General features: G+C 36.7%; 1 protein-coding gene across 6 annotated transcripts in view; it reads left to right on the top strand.

Moving 5' to 3' along the window:
- si:ch211-264f5.8 overlaps positions 1-27984 on the top strand; it is a 198374-nt gene that overhangs the window by 159777 nt on the left and 10613 nt on the right. For all 6 annotated transcript variants that reach the window (XM_073931445.1, XM_073931444.1, XM_021468266.3 and 3 more), the window contains 6 exons: positions 2363-2476; positions 5222-5331; positions 5458-5631; positions 11779-11944; positions 16362-16587; positions 24127-24255. In XM_073931445.1, the coding sequence (XP_073787546.1) occupies positions 2363-2476; positions 5222-5331; positions 5458-5631; positions 11779-11944; positions 16362-16587; positions 24127-24255 (919 nt within the window). The remainder of the gene's footprint in view (positions 1-2362; positions 2477-5221; positions 5332-5457; positions 5632-11778; positions 11945-16361; positions 16588-24126; positions 24256-27984) is intronic.

Genomic DNA, 27984 nt, shown 5'->3' with positions numbered 1-27984 from the left:
TTTCTTCCTTCAAGGACCGCCACTTTATTCCTCCCCGCCTCTCTCTTTCCGTTTTCGTCAGGCTGCACTCCACTCTTTAGCCCTGTTTTTCCATCTCCCTGCTTCCCCATAATAAATAAATCTCTTTTCTTTTACCCAAGGACTCTCATATCGAATTCTCCCATCAAGACAAGCTTTTTCCAGTGCACTTACATCCCTTTATTATCCGCCAATTCATCCATCCAGCTGTCCAGCCTTGACTTTCTCGTTTTTCTCCATTCTTTGCTCATTTTTGTTGTGCTACAGTAAATGTCTTGTTGTTTTTTTAATCTTTATCAGTGAACCTCAGATAATGCCGAACGCTTTCTCTTTCGAGTTCTCAAAACCAAGGTCAGTGTTTAGCATTTAAAGACGCAACATGAAACCAAATTGCAGACCTGGTTCTAGTCAAGCATTTTACCACAGGCACAGCGGTATGCTAATTAGCGCTTAGTATCATCGCTAAATTATCACCACAATAGAGGGGGATGTATTTAGTTTCTGTCTGCAAAAAAACTACTCACTAAGTTGAAGCAAAGAAAGTTGATTAAAGAGCATTTTTATGATAATTTTTTATTGTGTGTTTTGTTTTTAAACATGTCCAGCAGTGACTGGATTTAAAGAGGAAGTACATACAGTTAAAGTCAAAATTATTAGCCCTTTTTTTTGTTGTTGATTTGTTGATTATTTTCTAAATGATGTTTAGATGTGGTGATGTGACAGAGCAAGAAATTGTTCACAGTATTTCCTAAAAAATTTTTTTCTACTGGAGAAAGTTTTTTTTGTTTTATCTTGGCTAGAATAAAAGTAGTTTTTAATTTCTTTAAAAATATTAATTAGTCAATAATTGACTAATTAATTAATATGTCAATATTATTAGCCCCGTCAAGCAGTATTTTTTTCGACTGTCTACAGAACAAACCATTATCAGTGTTGGGGGTAAGGCATTACAAGTAACGCAAGTTACGTAATAATATTACTTTAATAATATAACGGTTAAAGAAACAAATTACTTTTAAAAAATAAATAATATTTAAGTTACTCTTTTGAAAGTTTAAAGCAAGTTTTATTTTAAATAATTAGCTTTTTTTTTTTTAAATTAAATTCATCTTCATATCTTCATTTCTGTAGCGCTTTTACAATGTATATTATGTTCAGTGGTTTTAAACATTTTCGTTAACTGAAATAAATCTAGAACTAACTGAAACTGTATTGTGTACATACAAAACTAATTTAAACAAACTAAAACCATAGCAAAAATGTCCTTCGTTTTCGTCCTTGTAAATATATTAAATATATAAGCTTTTTAGAAGTAAATTTACTTCACGCTGCCAGCTTTTTGCAAGGTGTTTGACCCGTACGACTGTAGTCCTCCTACAGTCAGACCTTGCTGTTGCTCCCATGACAAAAACCATAATTGGACATGACAGCCACATGGTTACAACATTAAATACGACCCAAGCATACACTTAAAAGTATTAATTGTGCCCAATAATGGGGCTTATTACTTTGTTAATGATCCCGATTGTGAATCAAGCAAATTGGTTGAACCAGTTCACCAAATCAAACTGAATCATTTGAAATGATTCTTGTCTCCAGTAAACACTTATCCACAAGCAACTTTTTAACATGCATAATACCCCATTCTGACCCGAAATAAACCATTTTCCTGAGTTATTCAGTTACTAGAACAGTGCACAGAGATTGGATTTGAGAACCGGTGAACCGATAATACTGTGCATGCGTACTTTGGACTGCTATCTTGTGGGCTATTGTATTTGAATTTGAGGATGGGTAGATGGTAGTGGTAGATGATAGCGATGATGTCCTCTGAATACATTTTTCAAAAAGGTTTTATTTTACAATATTTATTCTTATGATTTTGAATCATTCACCTAACAAATATCATTATAAAAAAACACTTAAGCTTAGACTGAAACTAATTAAAGCTAAACAAAATTTAAACAATTTCAAACCCCAAAAAAGTCTAGTAAATCTGCATCTAAATTTCTTTTAACTAACTCAAATAGAAACTAACTCAAATTTAACTAACTCAAACAAAAATTCGATAAAAACGAAAACGAAATAAAATCTAAAGCTAAAGCTAATGAAAAATCCCCAAAATATTTTGACCTTGTTTTGTAGCTGTTGTGCACATCTGAGGCAATTTATGTGCTATTGCAGTTTATCTTAATAAACCCACTGTTATCAGACAATGGGTGATAAATAACTCTGCAGTACTGTAGTGGCTACAGAAAATGTTGTATCAGCCTCCAAAATGACTGACTTCACTAAATCTATCTGGTATTGCTAATTGTCTCTCTTTTGTCTTTGTTTGTTGCAGAAAGCAGATCTGGCAGTGGCTGGATTTACGATCACATCAGAGAGGGAGAAAGTCATCGATTTCTCTAAACCCTTTATGAACCTTGGCATCAGTATCCTGTACCGCGTCCACATAGTAAGATATATTTGTAACATTGGTATGCACAGATACAGTTGAAGTCAGAATTATTAGCCCCCCTGAATTATTAGCCCTCTATTTATTTTTCCGCAGAGAAGATTTTTTCCACACATTTCTTAACATAATAGTTTTAAAAACTCATTTCTAATAACTGATTTATTTGATCTTTGCCATGATGATAGTAAATAATATTTGACTAGATATTTTTCAAGACACTTCTTTACAGCCTAAAGTGACATTTAAAGGCTTAATTGGGTTAATTAGGTTAACTAGGCAGGTTAGGGTAATTAGGCAAGTTATTGTATAACGATGGTTTGTTCTGTAGACTTTCGAAAAAATATAGCTTAAAGGGGCTAATCATATTGACCTTAAAATGGTGTTTAAAAATGTAAAAACTGCTTTTATTCTAGCCGAAATAAAACAAATAAGACTTTCTCCAGAAGACAAAATATTATCAGACATACTGTGAAAATTTCCTTGCTCTGTTAAACATCATTTGGGAAATATTAAAAAAAGGAAAAAAAAATCAAAGGGGGGCTAATAATTCTGACTTCAACTGTATATACTGAACATAGATATTTCAAAAAGAGCACAATCTCATTTGCATTTAAAGCGGCAGTCATCAAAACGCCACAACTAGGATCAAAGCCTCCCTTTGTATATGTCATCAGTGTGGGAAAGCCCCGCCCATTAGTGATGATCTTTCCTTCATTAGCATAAAACATTAGTCTTGTTTTTAAATCTGCCACTTTGCTAAAACATGTGCATTTGTAGCTCTGCCCTCTTTTGAACAGAGCACAATCTCATTTGCATTTAAAGCGACAGTCACCAAAACAGCACAATTAAGATTAAAGCCTAACTTTGTACGTGTCATCAGAGGGAGAAAGCCCCGCCCATTAGTTATGATCTCTCCCTCATTGGCATAGAACGTTATTCTTGTATTTGAATCTGCCACTATGCTGACACAAGGCATTTGTAGCTCCGCCCGCTTTTTAAAAAGAGCACAATCTCATTTGAATTTAAAGCGACAGTCACCAAAACGACACAATTAGGATTAAAGCCTCCCTTTGTACGTGTCATCAGAGAGGGAAAGCCCGCCCATTAGTGACAATCTCTCCCTCGTAAGCATAGAACGTCAATCTTGTTTTTGAATCTGTCACTATGTTGACACATATGCATTTGTAGCTCCGCCCTCTTTTAAAAAGAGCACAATCTCATTTGAATTTAAAGCAACAGTCACCAAAATGACACAATTAGGATTAAAGCCTCCCTTTGTACGTGTCATCAGAGAGGGAAAGCCCGCCCATTAGTGATAGTCATTAGGGTAGAATGTTAGTCTTGTTTTTGAATCTGCCACTATGCTGACACATAGGCATTTGTAACTCCACCCTATTTTAAAATGAACACAATCTCATTTGAATTTAAAGCGACAGTCACCAAAATGACACAATTAGGATTAAAGCCTCCCTTTGTACGTGTCATCATAGAGGAAAAGCCCCGCCCATTAGTGACGATCTCTCCCTCATTAGCATAGAACGTCAATCTTGTTTTTGAATCTGTCACTATGTTGACACATATGCATTTGTAGCTCCGCCCTCTTTTAAAAAGAGCACAATCTCATTTGAATTTAAAGCAACAGTCACCAAAATGACACAATTAGGATTAAAGCCTCCCTTTGTACGTGTCATCAGAGAGGGAAAGCCCGCCCATTAGTGATAGTCATTAGGGTAGAATGTTAGTCTTGTTTTTGAATCTGCCACTATGCTGACACATAGGCATTTGTAACTCCACCCTATTTTAAAATGAACACAATCTCATTTGAATTTAAAGCGACAGTCACCAAAACGACACAATTAGGAATAAAGCCTCACTTTGTACGTCTCACCAGAGAGGGAAAGCCCGCCCATTAGTGATAGTCATTAGCGTAGAATGTTAGTCTTGTTTTTGAATCTGCCACTATGCTGACACATAGGCATTTGTAACTCCACCCTATTTTAAAAAGAACACAATCTAACTTGAACTTAAAGCGACAGTCACCAAAATGACACAATTAGGATTAAAGCCTCCCCTTGTACGTGTCATCATAGAGGGAAAGCCCCAGCCATTAGTGACAATCTCTCTCTCGTTAGCATAGAACGTTAATCTTGTTTTTGAATCTGTCACTATGCTGACACATATGCATTTGTAGCTCCGCCCTCTTTTAAAAAGAGCACAATCTCATTTAAATTCAGAGAGTCAGCAAAACGACACAATACAGGTCAAAGCCTAAAAGGGTCAGTTTGAAAGAGTTATAAAGCATTATTTGTGGTGTTTTTTGAGCCGAAATTACACACACAAACTCTAGGAACATCAGAGACTTATTTTACATCTTACAAAAAGGTGGCATTATAGGTCCCCTTTAAAACATATTCACCTTACACACAGATCTTGCATTCCTATAGTAAAATCAAACATGGTTGCACGTGTAAAAAGCTTCAGCTCCTTGAAAAGCATCATTTGATCCGATGAATATATTGCAAGGATAAAAGCACCTGCCTTATACATAATGCATAGATGCGCGAACAATTGCGTACACTGTTTTGTCAGCATCAGAAGCTAAACTTTTACCGAACCCCTTCATTTAAAAAACACCACAATAACAAACACGAAATTGTATGAGCAAAAGCTTTCATCTGTTCTGAGATCCTCTGCTCTGTAGGACTGGTAAAAGCGTTGTTTGAATTGTTGATGTGCTTTCTATAGGGCAGAAAGCCAGGTTATTTCTCCTTCTTGGATCCCTTTTCGCCGGCTGTCTGGCTCTTTATGCTTTTAGCCTATCTGGCTGTTAGCTGTGTGCTTTTCCTCGCCGCCAGGTACCACGCTGACTCCCAACGCACACACATCTATTTTCAATATCATAATATTCACAATCCAGCGTTCCTCTTGAGATAACAGTACTCTGTTTTTTATTTGTTTGTGTGTTTGGCGTCTGCTATCAGGCTGAGTCCTTATGAGTGGTACAACCCATTCCCGTGTTGGCGGGAGCGCAGGGACCTGCTGGAGAATCAGTACACGCTGGGGAATAGCCTGTGGTTCCCGATTGGTGGCTTCATGCAGCAGGGCTCAGAGATCATGCCACGGGCTCTGTCCACACGCTGCGTCAGTGGCGTCTGGTAAGTGTGACGATCTTTCACACCTTTTATGAGGTGCTTATCTGCGAGTGTTAAAGACAGGCCTTCACAACAAGTGCAATATCAGTATCTGCACCAGCTGCTTCTGCAAACCTGACCTGCAAACAGCCTGGGGGACAGTATTGTTGATAATAACAAAGTGTTAAGGAGACTTTTTGGTTGTTGTAATAAAGTATTGTAATTTTACTAAAGTGATAATAATAATAATAATAATTCCTTACATTTATATAGCACTTTTCTGGGCACTCAAAGCGCTTTACACATAGGGGGAATCTCCTCATTCACCACCTATGTGCAGCATCCACCTGGATAACGGGATGGCGGCCATATTGCGCCAGACTTCACACCACACACCAGCTGATTGATGGAAAGGAGACAGAGTGATGAAGCCAATTATGATATGGGAATGGTTAGGAGGCCATGATGGACAGAGGCCAGTGGCCAAATTTGGTCAGGATGCCGGGGTTATACCCCTACTCTTTTTCGAAGGACATCCTGGGATTATTAATGACCACGGAGAGTCGGGTCCTCGCTTTGACGTCTCATCCGAAAGACCCCATCAATATAAAGTACTTATTGATTTAAAAAAAATTCAAACATTTTCAGGAAAAATGCCTTAAAATATTTAATAGAGCAAAAAAGTTTTAATAAATTCTAAAATAGTAAATAATATCAATAATAATAAAAAATAAAAATATAAAAATATTTTTATTAATATTGCATTTCTATTGATGTGTTGATGTGTGTGTATGTGTGTATATATATATATATATATATATATATATATATATATATATATATATATATATATATATGTATATATATATGTGTGTGTGTGTGTGTGTGTGTGTGTGTGTGTGTTTGTATATGTGTGTGTGTGTGTGTGTGTGTGTGTGTGTGTGTTTGTATATATATATATATATATATATATATATATATATATATATTAATACATCAATAGAAATGCAATATTAATAAAAATATATTTATATATTTAAATATAAAATTCATTTTTTTAAGTATGTATGTATATAGAAAGAAAGGAAAAGAAAGGAAATAAAGTGTTTGTTTTTCAGCTTTAAATGCCTTCTAAATTCCAAAAATATTTTACAAATGAAGCATATATTTATTTGTTTGTGTATTTATTTATTTAAAAAAAAACTATGTATTATATGAAACGCAATTTGGAACATTAAAAGTATATTAATAGGATGAAAAAATAACTGTAAATAAGAGCAACTTAAAAATATGAAATGAAATCTATAATATTACAATACTCCTAAGATAACACAGAGGGAGTTCAAATTAGACGAATCTCTAGTTCAGTGGTTCTCAAACTTTTTTCATCAAGTACCACCTTAGAAAAAAATTGTCTCTCCAAGTACCACCAAAATGAGCAGTATTGAAATACAATAGCGTAGTAGGCCCAGTAATACAGCTACACCTCTGCACAGTTAAAAAAACGTGGCAGATAACCTCAGAAATATAGGCTATATGTCATATATGGCATATTATAACATCATTTTTGCATGTGTGTAGCATGTACATGACATATTTCATTTCTCCACATACCACTAGAAGGAAGCCTGTTACCACTGGTGGTACACGTACCACAGTTTGAGAACCACTGCTCTAGTAGTTAAGATTGGATTTTAGCAGCTTTCAACTCTGTATTGTTTCTCTTTACTTTTTATAGTGTTAACACAATACTTGAACACTTGACATTTTTTAAATTGTCTCTTTTTTCCTTTGCAATAAATACACACAAGTTTTAAAATAATGATAAGCAAAGTAAATTACAGGAGGGGAAATAAGTATTGAACACAACACCATTTTTCTCAGAAAACATTTTTTTAAAGGTGCTATTTCTAAAGGACTGTTGACTTGGAAACAACCAAAGAAATCCATACAGTATATGAAAAGAGAACAATTCTAGTTAGTTTGCATAAAAGTTATGCAGAATAAAATGAAATGACACAGGAAAAAGTATTGAACACATGAAGAAAGGAAGGATGTAGAGAGGCAGGAAAAGCTCAGACAGCAGCTGAAATCTCTCAGTAGTTCCTCTGCCCTTCCTCATTGTAAATGAATATCAGCTGCTTCAGTCCAACATCTACATTAGCAGGATGATGAAGATGAAAACAGGTTGGACATTTTAGGTTGGACCTATTCTCTGTGCAAATCTTCCGCAGAGCAGATTTTCACACATGGGGATGCATGATTTCAATTCAACATGCGTCGAAAATCTGTTCTGTCCAAAGAGACCATTAACAGGACCATTAACAGTCTCTTCACATTTATTGCAAGTGTAAAGTGTGTTGATGATGTTCGGGCATGTTTGTTTTGTGTACAGACGCACAGCATCAGTGTATTTTCAGATTAGTCTCTCACCTCATCTCACGAAGCTTCTTTCTGTCTTCCTTTATTGTGCAGTGTTTGTTATCAAGTCAAGCCGTCTTCGCTTCCATCTTTTCAATTTGTGTCCTGCGTCTTGCTGTTAGGGTCATTTGAGTCAGACACTTTCAGGAAGAGCAACAGTGGAATTGAAATGATTTGATCTGAGCATGCGGCGGAAGCTGAGCGTTTAATCATCTGCGGTGTGAATAAGCACAATAGATGCAACTTTAATCCCACACAGGGGTGACCCAGAAAAGCGCTCGTCTATCTGCTCGCTGTCTCCGGGATGCTCTGGGGGACGCATGTCTGCAATTGGTCTACTTTAATTTTTGATAAAGAGCTTTTACTAAATGACATGCAACTAATCTGTGTGTTTGTGCGTTTTTTTGGAGGGCGGCCTCTTGAGAAAAGTTTTCAGCTCTCTTGAAAGCTCTTTCGCTGAAGGCTTCTGAAGACTTCCTTCATCTGGACGTGATTCACATGCTTGTGTTTGAAGGGCTCTCAAACGTCCTACTGAAAATCCTTAGTCAACGTTAATCAGCATTTGGAGCAAAGCTAATAAGCACCTTCGTTCAAAAGTTTGGCATTGGGAAGATTCCGTTATTAGGTTTTAAAAGCAGATGATAGGTTTGTTAGTATCACTACTTGACTCAAGTGTTCATAAGATATGAAAACCTTCATAGGTTATAAGGAGAATTCTGTAAAAATATCTGCGGATTTATGCGGAATAATTTTGGGAGTATCGTAACTAAAAACTTATATGAAATTAATAATATATGAAATTAAAAATAATGTTAAAAAAATTATGTTTACAATGCAAATACACTCATTTGTTAAACAGACAAAAAATATTACTTAACAAACTATTCATTCATTCATTCATTTTCTTGTCGGCTTAGTCCCTTTATTAATCCGGGGTCGCCACAGCGGAATGAACCGCCAACTTATTCAGCAAGTTTTTATGCAGCGGATGCCCTTCCAGCCGCAACCCACCTCTGGGAAACATCCACACACACACTCATACACTACGCACAATTTAGCTTCCCCAATTCACCTGTACCACATGTCTTTGGACTGTGGGGGAAACCGGAGCACCCGGAGGAAACCCACGCGAAGGCAGGGAGAACATGCAAACTCCACGCCAACGCCAACTGAGCCGAGGTTCGAACCAGCGACCCAGCGACCTTCTTGCTGTGAGGCAACAGCAGTACCTACTGCGCCACTGCCTCGCCCTTAACAAAGTATATTGCACTTAATGTTACTATTATTATATCATGATATTAGTGAAATTAATTTAAAAACTGAACAAATTTAAATTTACACACATTTACACAAGTAAAACACAGACTCAATGATGAGCTAAAAATCTTGTCTTGGAATCGCAGATTCCGTGTGGGCGTAGTTAAGTTATAAAGGTCATGAAACCTTTATAATCGTGAGACATGATTGCATGGACAACTGTCATTAAGTGTCATTCTGTCATTAGGCTATGTCCACACTAATATGCTTTCTTTTAAAAATGTATATATTTCTCTAGGGTTGGGTATCGTTTGGGGTTATTTTGATACCAGTGCTAAATCGATACTTTTAAAACGGTACCGGTGCCAAAACTGATACTTTTAAGCCCCAAAATTATGGTGGATGACTCTAGAAAAAATCTTTTATTTGACCAAAAATATTTTAATTGAACAATATAATTAAAGTTCGAGGGCAAATAAATCTAAATAAAAAATCTTACACATACCTTAGGAACGGTATAGCAGAACATTTTGACGGTTTGAGAACCCTGACTTTTCCAAAAAGCCGGATACCTTGAAAACGTTTATCGTCTTGCGATACAGGTGAATTGGGTAAAACCAAAAAAGTTTTGAGTGTGTAAATGCAAGAGTTTATGAGTGTTTCCCAGTTCTGGCTTGTGGCTGGAATGGCATCCGCTGCATAAAAACAAATGCTGGAATAATTGGCGGTTCATTCCACTGTGGCGACTACTAATAAATAAGGGACTAAGCTGAAAGAAAATGAATGAAAGAATGAATTTTAAAATAATGTCATTAATTTTTTTTTTTGACATCAACTTAAAAAGTGCAAATCAGATGTGATTTAAGTGTAATCAAATGTCGCTAAATATTAATGATGCTGGTATAAAATCCTGATGGAGTCCTAACACTCAATAAAGTGAGTCATTCTCACTCACAATGTTTAATGACAAATACATATTGTTCCACTGAAAGAAAAATATTCATGACACAATTATTTAGTCCTCATGACAATCATGTTTATGACAGATTTATGACAAGTTATGCTGTTTTGGATGTGACCTGTCTGCGAACAGGGGTCCCACTTTATTATAACATAAAATTATCACTATTAATAGCGCTTATTAATAGTTATTAAATAATTAGTTACAGTAGGTTAAGATATTACACAGGATTAGGGATGTAGAATAAGCAGAATATGCACTTTATAAATACTAATATACAACCAATATCTTAATAACCAGCAGATAATAATCCACTATTTCATAGTGAGAATTGGTGCTTAGGGGTGGCACGGTGGCTCAGTGTTTAGCACTGTTGCCTCACAGTAAGAAGATTGCTGGTTCGAGTCCTGGCCAGGTCAGTTGGCATTTCTGTTTGAGTTTGCATCTTCTCCCCGTGTTGGTGTGGGTGGGTTAATCTGGGTGCTCTAGTTTCCCCTACAAGTCCAAACACATTCGCTACAGGTGAATTGAATAAACTAGCTTTAGATAATGTGTGTAAATGGGTGTTTCCCAGTACTGGGTTGCAGTTGGAAGGGTATCCGCAGCAAAAAAAACATGGTGGAATAGTTGGCGACCCCTGATAATCAGGGACTAAGCCGAAGGAAATGAATTAATGAATTGGTGCTTAGACTAACTGATGTATACGTATGCTGTTTTTGTCTCTTTTATTTGATTTTTTTTATTCAGTCATCATACCTTGTGTTAACAAACACTATATCCATAATAATGAATTTTTAATAGTTTTCTATTTTGCATTTGATCAAACCAGGTTCATCTGTTTGACTTCACAGCTTTGGTTATTTGTGTGAAGTGTTGTTTTATGTGTCGGCATATTTTCTCACCCCAGTCTGACCTAACACATCTGTCTCTAAAGTATCTACAGTTGAATTCAGAATTATAAGCCCCCCTTTACTTTTTTTTTCTTTTTAAAATATTTCACAAATTATGTTTAACAGTTTAAGAACATTTTCACAGTATGTCTGATAATATTTTTTATTCTGGAAAAAGTCATAATTGTTTTATTTAGGCTAGAATAAAAGCAGTTTTTAATTTTTTAAACACCATTTTAAGGACAAAATTATTAGCCCCTTTACGCTTAAATCTTTTTCGAAAGTCTACAAAACAAACCATCATTATACAATAACTTGCCTAATTACGCTAACCTGCCTAGTTAATCTAATTAACGTAGTTAAGCCTTTAAATATCACTTTAAGCTGCATAGAAGTGTCTTGAAAATTATATAGTCAAATATTATTTACTGTCAACATGGCAAAGACAAAATAAATTATTAGAAATGAGTTATTAAAACTATTAGGATTAGAAATGTGTTGAAAAAATCTGCTCTCCGTTAAACAGAAATTGGAGAAAAAAATTAATTGGGCTAATAAATCAGGGGGGCTAATAATTCTGACTTCAACTGTACATGCTGTAATATTTCTCAACAATAACATGTCTGTATGTGTATGGCACAGGTGGGCATTCACGCTGATCATCATTTCCTCGTACACTGCAAACCTTGCCGCTTTTCTGACGGTTCAGAGGATGGAGGTGCCGATCGAATCCGCTGAAGACTTGGCCGATCAGACCAACATCCAGTATGGGACAATTCAAGGAGGAAGCACAATGACCTTCTTCATGGTACGCATGTCCTTGTTTGTGTGTGAGATTATTTTTCTCTGGCTTGCACTTTGTGCTAGTGTAATGTCATATAACATCACCTCCTGTTTACAGCAGTTGTTAGACTGGTGACTCATATGCAGGCCCACATAGAATCTGTGCAGGCAGAACTTCAGATTTCCTCAAAAACGAAACTCATTCACAAAGTTCTACACACACTCTGCTCTTACCATCCTGGGATTTTTTATTTTTATATTTTTTAATGTTTCTTAAATGATGTTTAACAGACCAAGGAAATTTTCTCAGCATGTCCTATAATATTTTTTCTTCTGCAAAAAGTCTTATATGTTTTATTTTGGCTAGTATAAAAGCAGTTTTACATTTTTTTTAAGATTTTAGGGTCAGTATTATTAACCGCCTTAAGCTATTTTTTTTTCCAATTGTCTACAGAACAACCCATCATTAAACAATGATTTGCCAAATTTTAGTTTAGAAATGTGTTGAAAAAAATCTTCTTTCTGTTAAACAGAAATTGGGGACAAAAATAAACAGGAGGGAGCTAATAATTCAGGGGGGCTAATAATTCTGACTCAACTGTATGTTTTATATATATATATATATATATATATATATATATATATATATATATATATATATATATATATATATATATATAAAACCAGCAGTGTTTATACAGTACTTATTAAAAGTTTTGGGTCAGGAAGGTTTTTAATATTTTTGAAAGAAGTGTCTTCTCTTCCGACCAAAGCTGTATTTATTTTATTCTATTCAGAGTTTCTATTCAAGTGTAAATTATTCCTGTGAAAAAAGCTAAATTTTATGAAGTCATTACTTGTGTCGTTTGGTTCATATTCAGTCACATGTTGATTTGGTGCTCTAGAATAATTTTTCATAGTAATTTCTCCAGAAATCGCATAGACTGTATATACAGTATATATTTTTTTCATTGTAGAAACTTACAATAGAACATCGGTTATTTGAAATATTAATCTAAATCTTGTATAAAAAAAAGTTTATAAATTTCTTTAGTCTGATGTTTGATTGATTTAATTTGCTTGTTAAGTATATATGAAATAATGTTTCCGGGTCCAGATTTGTTTATATATATATATATATATATACACAGTGCTTCTGGAAAGTATTCATAGTGCTTCATGTTTTTTCAAAAAATTTTATGTTACAGCCTTATTCCAAAATAATTTAAAGTCATTTATTTTCTCAAAAAAGATTTAACCCCAAACCATTCCTTCTGGATTTGCTTGTAGACAGCTGTAAATACTGTGCACATTTAATAATCAAAAAGTCAAGAATTTTTTTATGTTGCTTTAACTTATTTTAATAAGCTAATCAGGTTCCAACCCTTTTTTAAGTTGTACAAAACTTAACTTGATATGTTTAGTCAGTTTGATGTTAGTTGGGATGACTAGAAAAGTTTATTTGGTTCAATTAAAAAAGTAAAGCCAGCTAGATTGTTTTTTTGTGTGTACATCATTTCTACACATTTTCCCCAGAAAAGTAGTCAGCTATTCTGAGGATCAGTAGTTATCTACACTGTAAATAAACGCTGGGTTCCATACAATCCATTTGTGTTGATACAACATGAAGGAATTAAGCTGGCTCAGTTCATTTTAAAATAAGTAGTTTGAATAAACAGCTAACGTCATTTTTGAGTGTAATATAAATCATTTAAATTAGTAATTGAAAAACTATACCATAACAAAAAAAATTATTTTCTCATTAAACATACAAGAAGTGCATCTAAAGTAATGTGACACATGACTGGTCGAAACAAACCAAGTGCTGTAATTAGTGCTAGAATTGATCGACTAGTCTGTGCAAGTGCTTTGACTAATGTCACAATGCATCATATCCTGTTTATGGCAGTAAGCAGTTGGCCTACTGACTCACAGCCACATCCATATTCACACCCGAGGCCAAGTTCACTTCCCCTGTTACATTAATCATGTATTAACCATCTACATTTTTGCCTTCTCTCAATCTGTTACCTTAATCTAGTTCACTCTCAGTGGCTGCTAATAAAATGTGTCTTTATACACACACCTGTCCTCATGTCACAGCAAATGAGCAAGTCCATAAAAATGTCAACCTTGCCACAAAAAAATGACGTTTTTACCAAAATCGTTTCTACATTTTTTCATGTAAGTTTAAAGTACTTTAAAGATCTCTTGAAATTAAAATAAAAATATTTAAATGTTAGTGTCACATCACCTCACACTACAGTTTCTCATCACATCATAACCAATCAAATGCTCTCTAGTGTCTGACGTGCCCCACCCTCTTCAAGGCGCTTCTCATTTGCTTTTCACTTGATGCGCTTGAGCTCAACCCCTCTCACTGGCAGAGCTGTGGTAAAACAAGCTACTATTGGCTGTTTTTAAAAAGGGGAGGAGCTACTCTATGTCACACCCTCTCATCGTGTTTCGGTTGAGATTATGTCAAACATCCAATAACAATGCATATTTTAAAGCACTTCCCGGGACCTTTAAAAATACTTTAAATATAACAGTTTGAAAACAATGACTTAGTCACTCAAGTGGCAATTTCACATCCATCATATGCAAACATGTAACTGGGTAGTGTTTCATCCACAACAAAGCTTTTTTTTCTCATAAATGCAAACATTTCAAATAAAATAAAATCAATATTTTTTGTTCAATAAAGCAGTGGTCCCCAACCCTTTTATCACAATTTTACCCCATATCGGGGGGATCTCAAAGGATGACAAGCTGACAAAACATTGCTGTAACTCTGATACAAGTTTTATTTATGGAGAAAATTACAAAGCACTGCAGGGTTTGGGTATTCTGTGTTTTTCTGAAGTAATTAGTCTAGCGAAATGTGTATTCCAACCAAAGTATGAAGCTGCGTGGTCAGTTCTTATCACATGACTCATGGTGCGCTCAAGGCGTTCTGAAAAGTTAAGATTTTTTCAACTGGGATTCCCAATATGCGCACCTCCATTGGAAATAACGAACTTGCGAGTGGAAAAGACATGATATGTGAGTAGTCCCCACCGTCATTTACTATCTCCAGCAGTTGATCTTCTTCTTGAATAGACATGCTGGATTCACCTGATTTGTTGACAAATAGGTTGCGAATCCATTCGTTGGCAGTTCGTGGGTCTTACACTCGGCCTTTATAGTGAGGCCCAGTACAAATTGATTTACGAACCGGTATCAGTCCACGTCCCAGGGGTTGGGGACCACTGCTGTAGAGAGCCAACTCTTGTCCTTTTTATTGGCTTTATTTCTTTTGGGTTATGCAGTTTAATTTACAGAATTTCTACAAAGTATTTTGTCGACTGTACCCCGGCTAACTTTTTTGGTCACATCCATAACACTAAAAAATGCTAAAAAAAATGTTTACAGATTAATATTTTTCTGATCCCATAACTTTGGGTTATTGTTTATTTATTTTTTTGGAAAATATGAATAGTAATATTATGAAAATAATGTTAACATCTACTTTCTCTGAGAATTTATGTTTTGAGTTTTTACTGCAGACGTCAAATCCATAACGTTGGAATTGCTCAAATATAATTTTACTTTTTGAATTTTTTTTTTTTCCGCCACCCTCCAATACAACATAGGCTCATTCTGAAAACGTAGCCCTAAAAACATTTCTGGAGATCGCGAATTATGTAGCCAGAGGTACGTATGGCTGCTTTTTGTCTTTAAAAGGAACGCTACGGGGCAGTATGCTGCCTTTTCTTTTCGCGCTTACCAGCTGACCACTTAACTCCGTATAGGCGGCTTTCCCGCTGTTAACAGTTTGCTCAAGGGCTTGCCTCGTAAGTCGGTGGACTTGAGATGCAGAGAGGGGTTGACCACGATGACAAGGTTCGAGTACAGTGAGAAACAGTTCTAGAAAGCGGGTAAGAAAGACAGAAGCCAAAAAATAAAATAAACTAGTAAATAACAGGGTGAGAATGTGGTAAAATCTGAAAACGTGGTAAAAATCAGGCAGTGGCTTTTCTTTTTCTGGATTACTTTTTAAAATTGTCAGTTGGGTGTAGGGAAGTTTGTGGGCGAGTCAGTCGGTGCTTTTGAAAACACTATTGGTTGGGTTTAGGGAAGGAGGAGGGTGGGTCAGTTGATCAGTCAGTCAATCAGTTGACAGCCGCCTGGTGGATTTACGCGAGAACAGCAGGCGCAAATGGCAATCACGAGAGAAATGTGAGATCTCAAAAAGCATACACTGTGGTCTCTGGCAGATTCGCGACATACAAAAACTGCAAAAAAACATATCTCCTGGGACTTATTTGGTGCTCTCCAGAAATGTATATAGAGGTATGTTTTCAGAATGAGCCTGAGTTGTTCTAATACTATGTCAATTACTGTCTCTGTCTTTTTCAATGGCTTTCTTCTTTGAAAACAAACCTTCTCTGCGCCCTCAGAACTCGCGCTATCAGACGTATCAGCGCATGTGGAATTACATGTACTCCAAGCAGCCCAGCGTGTTTGTGAAGAGCACAGAGGAGGGCATCGCGCGGGTTTTAAACTCCAAGTACGCCTTTCTTCTGGAGAGCACCATGAACGAGTACCACCGACGTCTCAACTGCAACCTCACGCAGATAGGAGGCCTGCTGGACACCAAGGGCTACGGCATCGGCATGCCTTTGGGTGAGTATGCTTTATAATATGCTGAGTACTAGTGATGGGTCCTTCTTGAACATTTCCTTCATTTTTAACAAATCATTTATGTGACTCGAGAACGATGAGGTCTCTCGAATAGAAAAAACAGCTGTGAAACACATGGAAAAATTAGCACATGATGACAGAAATTTAATTTTTAGGTGAACCATCCTTTTAAAAAAAAAATAAACATTGATGATCACACAAGAAAGCCACTGTCACAGTGATAGCATCTCTGATGTTGCACATCTCTGACTGCCCTGTCCACTGCGCTTGATTAACAGCAGTTCTGACTTTGTCTTTGACATTTCTAGCAATCATTCCTTGACAGTCAAGGATATCGAGAACAATTCTGGAATGTATGTTTAGCATTGAGGGTTTTACCGCTCACTAGTGTGTTTTACAATGAAGAGGGCTGGAAAAGAGAAAACATGGGGTCTTAATCATGGCTAAAGAATCGCGCCGGGTGAGATAATGGCCACTATTGAGCTACTGTATGCAGAGGAATATTGTAGAAGGGATTTCTGGACTTGAGTGCAAAGGGGCTTGTCAAGTCAAAATTTAAGAAGCTTATGTCCAGCTGTGAAAGTGAAATAGGCTGTAAAAGTGTTATTGGCGTCATGTGGTGATTTCACACAGTAGGCCCACTGCTCCAATTCCCAAAGACTTCTAAAGCAAGCTAATAGCTGTGTTATATTTTTCCACCTCCTTTTGCCGCTGATAAGCAAATTTCTGAAACGCAAAATCCAAACTCAAAATACTGTTGTCAGAACAATTTATCAAGAGTGACTGAAAATGCTTCATAATTGTATCGCTTTTTGTCCTGGAATTAGATCCCGACCTGCTGCTTTTGTCATTTCAAGACAGAGGAAAAGAGCTTCAATTGTGAATGTTGTGACATGTCTTGTTCTGGCAACAATACATGTCAGTCGCTTAAAGAATTGCACAAATATGACCTTACCTTGTTTAGAGTCTTTGATGTGTTACAGCTGAGCGGTGTAGCGTATCACAGAGCTTTTAATAGCCCTTTACTGACATGGTCTGTGGGGTTTCTGATGAAATTTCGGGAGGATTTGAGGAAACCTGTGGGAGGATTAAAAATGGTTCAGATTTAATTTGAAAGAAATGGAAACACTGGGAGCAATGAACATCATCTTGAGATCTTATCAAAGTATCTATCTGAATGTAAACACTCTTGTAAATGGCTATTTTGACAATATTTTGATTATTTATAGCAGTTTTCTGGAGAGTAAAGCCTGATTTATATTTCTGCATCGAGTGAGTATCGAACCCTAAAGCCCATACCTTAGCCTATAAAGTGTTGTGCAGGTAAACCTCACTCCTCTGAACCCGAAAAGGTGCTCTGACAACAAATGCTAGAGGCCATGGTCTTTACCTTGTTGTTAGAGCAACCAACTCTTATGCTTAGAGTCGCCGGTTCGATACCAACTCAGAGTGAGTTGGGTGGTGTATTACCGGTGGGTTATATTGGTGCCGTGACCCGGATGGGAGTGAGGTTTAGGGGTGTGAATGTAACAGAGGCCATCTAGTGAAGTGCTGTATAGGTCAATCTCACTCTTCTGAACCCGATAAAGTGCTCTAGCAACAGACGCTCAAGGCAATGGTCTTTAGTCTGCTTGTTAAAGCAACTGACCCCCATACAACGAGCTGGCCGTTTGATCCCGGAGAAGGTATGGTGGTGTAGGACCAGGTTACATTGATACCGTGACCTAAATGGGAGTGAGGTTAAGGAGGGTGAGTGTAACGGAGGCCAGCTCTTAAAGGGCTCTGCAAGTAAACCTCACTTCTCTCAACCCAAAAAGGTGCTCTAACAACAGACACTAGAGACCAAGGACTTTAGCCTCGTTCTTAAAGCAACCGACTCCCATGCGAAGAGTCGCCGGTTTGATACCAGCTCAGAGTGGGTTGGGTGGTGTAGAACCAGTGGGTTACATTGGTGCCGTGACCCGGATGGTGTGGTTTAGGGGTGTGAATGTAACAGAGGCCAGCTAGTAAAGTGCTGTGCAGGTAAACCTCACTCTTCTGAACCTGAAAAGGTGCTCTAGCAACAGATGCTCAATGCAATGGTCTTTAGTCTCCTTGTTAAAGCAGCTGGACCCCATACAAAGAGCTGGCGGTTTGATCCCGGAGAAGGTTTGGTGGTGTAGGACCAGGTTACATTGGTGCCGTGACCTATATGGAAGTGAGGTTTAGGGGGGTGAGTGTAACGGAGGCCAGCTAGTGAAAGGCTCTGCAAGTTAACCTCACTTCTCTCAACCCAAAAAGGTGCTCTAACAACAGATGCTAGAGATCATCGTCTTTAGCCTCTTTCTTAGAGCAACCGACTCCCATGCGAAGAGTCATTGGTTCTTTCCCAGCTCGGAGATGGTGTAGGAACAGCGGGTTACATTAGTGACCTGGATGAGAGTGAGGTTTGACAGGCTGAGTGAAACCTCACTTCTCTGACCTCTAGAGGTGCTCTGGCAACAGCCGTTAAGAGGCCATGGTCTTTAGCCCCCTGGTTAGAGCAGCTGACCTCCATACAAAGAGTTGCTGATTCGATCCCGGAGCAGGTTGGGTTGTGTAGGACTAGGTTACACTGGTGCCATGACCCAGATGGGAGTGAGATTTAGGAGGCTGAGTGTAACAGAGGCCAGCTAGTGAAGTACTGTGTCGGTAAACCTCACTCCTCTGAACCCGAAAAAGGTGCTTTAGCGACAGTTGCTATGGGACATTGTTTTTAGCCTCCATGTTAGATCAACCGACTCCCATACAAAGAGTCACAGATTCGATCCCAGGAAAGAGCGGGTTGGGTGGTGTAGGACCAGAAGGTGACACTTGCACATAGCTAATGCTGTTGTGAGCATTTCTACTCTGCAATAACACTTCCTAAATGCTACACTGGCGAAAGTGCTAATCACTGAGCCACCGTGCTGCCCCTCAGGTACAGATCATGTGCTTTATTCAGTGATAAATGCTACCAGTTTGAGTTTAAATACCATTTTACATGGTATTAATTACCATACAACTGAAAACAGCAGCAGATAGTTTACCTCAGATCTTAAAAATAAAATAACTAGCAGGCTAGTGTGAAAGTGTAAGTCAGAATGTGACCCAGTACAAACCATAAAAGGCACTTAGTAGCCAATTAATGATGTTAAAGAGTTGTTGTTGTTGGGAGTGCAGTGGCTGGTATTTAACTGTTTCTGTCATGCCATGTCGTGTTTGGTGCCGACAGACAAATAGCTTGTTGCTGGAATCTTGTCATGCCACCTGTTGTTAGGACACAGTTTTGCTTTGCTTATGTGGATATTTATATCTCTGAATCTGCCTATAACATACTATATTTATTTAAAAACAGGTGACTGACTTGCCTTTTGTGAATCACCAATAATTCTTTACCCAAAAATCTGCTTTAGTTTTTCACTGAAGAAAAAAAATCACATTTTGTACAGCCAGAGGATGAGTGCCTTAACAGAAAAAAACTATTACTTTATTTTAAGCTACAGTAGTACTGATGTCCAAATTATTCTGTGGAAAAGTTGTTAGTTAAAAACTGCCGGTAGCACTAGAGAGTTTAAGTGGCGGAATTGGATGCGAAGAACTTGCCAGATCAGTGTGCCAGTACAGTTATACGGGCTGCCTTAAACTCCCATGATGCGTGAAGAATAATAAAGACCTTTGGGTTTTGGTTTCTAAAAAACCTCCAAATCTTTTAGGAGAAATAATGAATACAGTCTTGTTTTAGCTGATAAAATTATGAGGTACGAGAGAGAGAGAACATTTAAACGGGGGGAACTTGTACCTACAGTAGGTGAGGGAAATTTCCAGTTCTGCTTTCTGTTTTTGATCTTCTGTCCTCGGGGAAGATCAGTCATGACCACCAGGCTGAGGTGTCCTCCAAATATCACCACACACACTCATAATCGCGTGATCCCATAACCAGATTTGAAATAAGACCCCAGAAGCTGCATCCGTCTTCAAAGAGTATTTCCAGGTCATAGCATGTCTTCCAGGAGCTGCAACATTTATTCCCTCCTCCTGCTTCTAACACGTCTCTTCAAGTCCCTTCCAAAAGTTGTGGTGCCAAGTGATAAAATTCTCTCATCCGCTCATTCAAGAAGAGGCTGGTCGCCATGGACACCTCCATCTGCTTTCATAGCAGCCTCGGGTGCAGATGGTGTCATCACAGCCTCCTCTGACTGGATAAAACTGCGAAACATGAAACCAGAGTTGACTTTTTTTGAGAGATTAGTTGTTGATTATTCCCATTCATACTCTTTTTTTTCATGCCTTATAATTTGTTAATACTATCTACATCTTGTTGACAAAGTTTAAAGTGTACAATAAAGTTTATTGCCGTTCTTTTACTCCTGAAAAAAAATGAGCTGACTGGTATGACACGATGCATAAATATGATTTAAACACATTCAACAGACCACATGTGTTTGTTGCCTCATTACAAACATATGTGGCTAATTTTACAATATACATGTTAAACTAGCTAAAGATGCATTTAAACAGATCATATGACTCTTCGGGGTGTGCATTAAATAAATGTATAATCTGTATATCCTGCATTTTGCATTGTGAACACACAAGAACATGATCTGTTTCACACACTGTCTTCCTCATTTTATAGTAGGAATCAGACAAGTTTAGATAAACTTAAAAATTGAGAGAAAACTAGGAAATAGTTGTGGCGAATCAAATTCTGCGGGGTGCTTGCATAAAAAAGCTACAGTGTGGAAAGTAACAGTCTGTGTTTTGTTGTAATTGGCCTATATTTTAATTGAGATTGTACGCTTATTGGATTTACATGAGAACAAGGAAACAATTGTGTTTGAGGCTCACGGTATATGTCATTTCCATGTACTGAACTCTACTTATTTAGCTATGTCGATGTATGTCTTAGATATGGTGGTATGTTAATTTGACAATGAAAGAACATTAATCTTGTAGTGGCACCCACAGGCTAATTCATTTCCAAACTACTGCAATAAACTGTTCAAAATCCCACATAATGAAGCATAGCCAGATTCACGGTCATCTGTTTGGGATCAAAAATCCAACATAGGCTCATTCTGAAAACGTACCCCTATATAGTTTTTTGGACAACACAAATTATATAGCCAGAGGTACATATGGCTGCATTTCCTCTTTAAACCGAATGCTACAGGGCGGTATGATGCCGTTTCTTTTCACACTCACTAGCTGACCATTTACCTCCCTATGGACGGCTTTTCTGCTGTTACCAGTTTTCCCAGTAACTCGCCACGTAAGTTGGCGGACTTGAGACCCAGAGTGGAATTGACCACAATTAAGATGTTTGAGTGTGGTGAAGAACGGTTCCAGAAAGCTAGTAAAACAAAAACAAAAGCCAAAAAATAAAATAAACAAGTAAATAACAGGGTGAGAATGTGGTCTGAAAACATGGTAAAAATCAGACGGTCGGGAATTGCTTTAGAAAACACTATCGGTTGAGTTTAGGGAAGGCATTGGAAACTGTTCAATCGGTGCTTTTTAAAACACACACTCGGTTGGGTTTGTGGAAGGAGGAGGGTGGGTCAGTCGATCGGTTAGTCAGTCAGTCAGTCAGTCAACAGCGACCTCTGGTGGATTTCGCAGGCGCGAATGGTACTCGCAAGAGAAATTTGACATCTCAAAAAGCATAAACAGCGGCCTCTGCTGGTTTCGCGAAAACAAAAACTGCAAAAAAAATGTTGCTCCTGGGACATATTTGGCACTCTCCATAAGAGTATATAGGGGTACATAATCAGAATGAGCTTGGTTGCAAAAATCTGAACATGGTTTTGACACCTCACTGGACGTTTCGCTTTGAAAGTATTTGCCAAACATGCTTCTCATTGACCAACAAATTCACTTAAGTTCAAAGCTATAGTAAGAAGCATGTATAGGTAGTAGGTTTGATTTATTTATTTATTCATTTCCTGTTGCTTTTAACATGTTTTTCTGTCTTAAAAAATAGAAAAGAATTCTAGTATTTATAACAGCATGGTTCTGAAGGGCCACCATCAGTATTATGCATTGCTAAGTTGTAATTAAATTCATGTTGTGAGGATTTTGTTTTCACCTTCTGGCATGGAAATGTAGAGAAGTTAAAATATTTGTTTTGTGCAAAACGACCTGTTTTAACACACACAAACATGCATTAATTATACAGAGGTATTCGCGAACCATTTTATTACTGCAAGCTAATTAATGTTTGTGTACAGACTGAATCAAATTAATTAATCGTGGTCACTGTGGTCACATTGTTTTTCAGAGAACCAATGATTTGTTTTTGAAATAAGGGTGTTTTTGAAGTCTTGCATATTTCCGAGCTTACATGATATGATAAATGCAGAGCAAAATACTAAAATAAATATTTAGTTGAACTGTGACAATATTTCCTTCAGCTTGGACCAGGGGTCTCAAACTGCCAAACATGCTCACTTACGCCCCGCTCCTCCCAACAACCCCCCACCACCCCCCGCTCCTCAGTTCGCAATCACGATTCGTGAATGTTTTACACAGCAGATGCCCTTCCAACTGCAAACCAGTAAGGGAAACACCCATACAATCTCATTCACACATAAATTACTGCATTTTAGTTTAGGGGTACGTCCCCCTCCCTTTTAGAGACAGACCATTTAGAAATAGTTGATTAAGAATGTAAACATTTGGATTTCATACTACTGCCCCCCCCCCCACTTTTAAAATGTCTTCTACGTCCCTGAGTGCATGTATTTGGGTTGTACAACCAAAGCACAAGGAGGAAACCCACGCCAACACGGGAAAAACATGCAAACTCCACACAGAAATGCCAACTGACCCAGCAGGGACTCGAACCAGTGACCTTCTTATTGTGAGGTGACAGTACTAACCACTGAGCCACCTTGTCGCCCCTGCTAAAACATGCACCCTAAATGTAATTCACACTCACGGTGAATGAATAATAACATTCAGTGACAGCCGATCCGTTCCAATGCATATCTGCAGTGCCTCATTTAAATGAACGTCTATTAATTTGATGAACACATCCTCTCACGTCACATTGTTATTAGCGTGACATGATTAGCTGTGATACAGGAATGTTTAATGAAGGATGATGTTATTCTAACAAGTCAAATAATTTGGAATTAACCTATCATAACATTCATTTCCGTCCTGACACTCTGGCTAATTTAGCTCATTTGCACGACATCCGTTGACTTAAGACATTCAGAATCTTAGCTGTTAGCATTTGTGTTCTGACATGTTCAATCATAGCGCTAATGAGGGCAAAACTGCTTCGAGTCTGTTCTTATCACTGTCCCTGTCTGTAAAAATGGTAAAAGGCTAACATCTGTTTACTGTTTGTGTAGCATTGACAGTATTAAAATAGCATTGTTAGCATTAGCTTGTCTGCACTTCTGTATCTCTTGTTTAAATATAGTTAGCTTGCTTTTTAGATGGTTTAAGGTTTTACGTTTTTGTTTAGGTTAGCAACCAGCTAAGCTACCTGTTTTATTTTTTCTCCGGCAGGTTCACCGTTTAGAGATGAGATCACATTAGGTATATTGCAGCTACAGGAAAACAACAGATTAGAAATCCTCAAGCGCCGATGGTGGGAGGGGGGAAAGTGTCTTAAAGAAGAAGACCATCGAGCCAAAGGTGAGTGAAAAACAGTTTAATAGCACTCAATAGCATCTCACCATAACGTATGGTCCGCTTACCATAATGTTCTAATTCTGACTGCTTATGACACTTTCATTTAGGGGCTTGTCGATGCTTGTAATCCACATTTAGTAAGTGTGTTTTTGTGTGAGCAAGTTTTGCTATTTTCACATGGGGAAAAAATATTCTATTTATGTTATCCTACATATGTAGTATGTTTGTATTTATTTTTTTACAATTTATTATTTTTTTATTTTTTATATATATTTATTTAAATTTTCGATATATTTTAATATTATGTTTTATTTTTATTTAATATATATTTGTAATATCTTTATTTAATATTTTTTATGTTTTGTGTTTTGTGTGAGCAAGTTTTGCAATTTTCGCTGAGAATTTTTTTGATTTGTTTTATCCTATATATGTAGTATGTTTGTATTTACTTTTTTAATCATTATCATCCAGTAATTTATTCATACCTTTTATTTGTTAATGTAACTTATTAATGTTATGTTGTTTTAGAAGCGTATTAAGTGTGGGTGTGCGTGTGCATGTGTGTGCGTGTGTGTGTGTGTGTGTGTGTGTGTGTGTGTGTGTGTGTGTGTGTGTGTGTGTGTGTGTGTGTGTGAACAAGTTTTGCTATTTTTTGCAGGGAAAAAATTATTTGTTTTATACTATGTAGGTATGTATGTTTGTATTTGTTTTGTAATATTTAGTATGTTTTTATTATTTGTGTTTAATATTGTCTTCATTTAATAGATATTTGTAATATTTTCATTCAATATTTTTCATATTGTGAGTTTTGCTATTTTTGCTGGGGAAAATTGTTAGATTTATTTTATCCTATATATATATATATATATATATATATATATATATATATATATATATATATATATATTTTTTTTTTTTTTTTTTTTTGGGACCAAGTTCTGCTATTTTTACACTGGAAAAAAAATTATCCTATACATGTAGTGTTTGTATTTATTTTTAAATAATTTTTTCATGCCTTCATTTATTCATTTAACTTCTATAACGTCTGTCTGTGTGATTTGTATTTTTAATCATTTATTCATGCGTTTATTTATTAATTTATTGCATTTTGTCAATTTAGTGGCTAATTCATTTCCGAGTACAAGTTCAATCATACAAAAATGTTTATTTTTAAAAGGAGACATGGCACAAAACCAAATCGTCATTGGGGCATGAGCAAATTGTATGAATAAGTATGTAAAAATTCATAGGAATTAGCTACTAAATCAAAATTTACGAATTGCTTTGAGATGGCGTTGCTTATTCTTAATTAAAAGAGTTTTACACTGGAACAACTAATCTGAATTGAAAAGATGAAGGTCATTACCTCAGTCACATGTGGGCGAAAATATCAGATTCTACCCACATTTGCCTGCAGTGTGAACATAGCCTAAATGAATACTTAAGCCTATTTAACTGAACATATTTTAATTACATTACAACATTGATGCTGTAAAAAAAAAACTGTATAAAATTAAAAAAAACTTAATTTAACTGTTGATCAGAAGTTTATCGGTAAGAAAAAAAAAACACTATCTGAGAATGTATCCTATTCTTAATAAACTAGGATAATTAGATGAGGGCTTTATTCATTTTTTGTCAAATACATACAAAGTAGATTGTTTTTTGCTCGTAATTATACAGACCCGTTTTGCCAGTTTACATTTCCATTAAATTACTGCTTATGTCTGTGATAAAAATATTTAGTTACACTTATGCAAGTGTTTTGGTTAGGCCTGGTTTAAAACACCCTCACACTAAAGCAGGCTGTAATATGAGACATTTAGCCTAATACCCCAATGGCGCTATTTATTAAAGCACGTTTTCACAGCATTCCGGAAGGCACATCTTTTGTTTTCTTTAAAGCAATGGGCAAGCTATAAAGTTAGAATCCACTCATGCTCAATAAGCCCAATTTATTTTTCTTCAGTGCTGAGCTGGCACACTCGCGAATCTTCTCATTATTACAAACAAAGCAAACACAGCGCTTTCACTGATGAATGAATCTGTGCTTTTAAACAAATCGACTGAGTCTTGCATTCAGTAAACTGTTCATAAAAACTTGTCACTTAATTTAATTAATGATTCCTTGACAAAGACAATCTCTGCATCCAAATATGCCTACCTTCAATACATTAAAGGTGCCGTAGAGGTGGTTAGATGATTTCAGTTGTTCTCTGATACAAAGTAGGTTTGCGGACTAGGTAAGTTCAAAACGTCTCATGAAAAATAATAGGATCCCTCTGGAATCCTCCAGGTATGCAAATGGGCAGAGATGGCAAAAATACACACATCCTTTACTCAAGTAGAAGTACAGATACTCATGTTTACTCATGTGAAGAACTCAACACACTTATGTACTCAAGTAAAAGTACAAAATAATACCTCAGTTGCCAAAAAAAATGGAATAAATTGAGTAGATGTCTTTTTCAATCTTTTCACCCGATATAAATATATATCTATAGAGGTTTACTGTATTTAATCTTGGAGTGAGTGAGATTTCTAATATAACCCAGCAGAGTAACCTCTTCTGCTCCTAAGCTGTTGAGGATGGAATGTAGGCTATATTCAATTTATATATTGCTGAATTAATAACCATATTAATTAAATGCCCAGCTTTGTAAAACTCAGAGGTAATGTGATAACAAATCCTAGAAAATATTTGTAATATTTTAAATATTATTACACACACTCACCGGCCACTTTATTAGGTACACCTTACTAGTACCAGGTTGGACCCACTTTTGCCTTCAGAATTGCCTTGATCCTTCGTGGCATAGATTCAACAAGCTACAGGAAATATTCCTCAGAGATTTTGCTCCATATTGACATGATATCATCACGCGTGTTGCTGCAGATTTGTCGGCTGCACATTTATGAATCTCCACCACATCCCAAAGGTGCTCTATTGGATTGAGCTCTGGTGACTGTGGAGGCCATTTAAGTACAGTGATCTCGTTATCATGTTCAAGAAACCAGTCTGAGATGATTTACTCTATTTGACATGGCGGATTATTCTCTGGAAACCCTAGAGATGGTTGTGTGTGAAAATCCCAGTAGATCAGCAGTTTCTGAAAGTCTGGGACCAACAAACATGCCATGATCAAAGTCACCTAAATAACCTTTCTTCCCCATTCTGATGCTCGGTTTGAACTGCAGCAGATCATCTTGACCATGTTTACATACCTAAATGCAGTGAGTTGCTGCCATGTGAATGGCTGAGTAGAAATTTGCATTAACAAGCAGTTGGAAAGGTGTACCTAATAAAGTGGCCGGTGCAGTCAGTGTATACATAAATTATATTTTAGTATCCACTATACTATATATTATAAGTGTATTAAACACAAAACAATTAAGTTGTCCCCCCAAGAACCTAAAGAATTGTGTTGATTCAGCTCATATTTGATAAGTAGTTTGAACAAGCAGCAAAAAATCCTTTATTTCAGCCTTGAATGTCATAAAAAAGCATGAATGCTTGTGTGCTGTGTATCTGTTTGCCAACAGTAGCCTTATCTCTCCTACTTAAATATATCTTGCTCTTCAAACAAATCCATTTGAGCTCAATATAAGAAATGTGTTTGACTCAAAGCAGACAAACAGTGGCGGTGAGCATCTTTGATTCCCTGCCGTTCTCTATATTGTTATAATATGGCATATAGGAAGCACTACATCCGTCTGTTTGGGAATGACAGA

Source organism: Danio rerio, chromosome 19 (genome assembly GCF_049306965.1).
Source record: "Danio rerio strain Tuebingen ecotype United States chromosome 19, GRCz12tu, whole genome shotgun sequence".
In the NCBI taxonomy this organism is placed as follows: Eukaryota; Metazoa; Chordata; class Actinopteri; order Cypriniformes; family Danionidae; genus Danio; species Danio rerio.
This window is presented reverse-complemented; position numbering and strand designations above follow the sequence as displayed.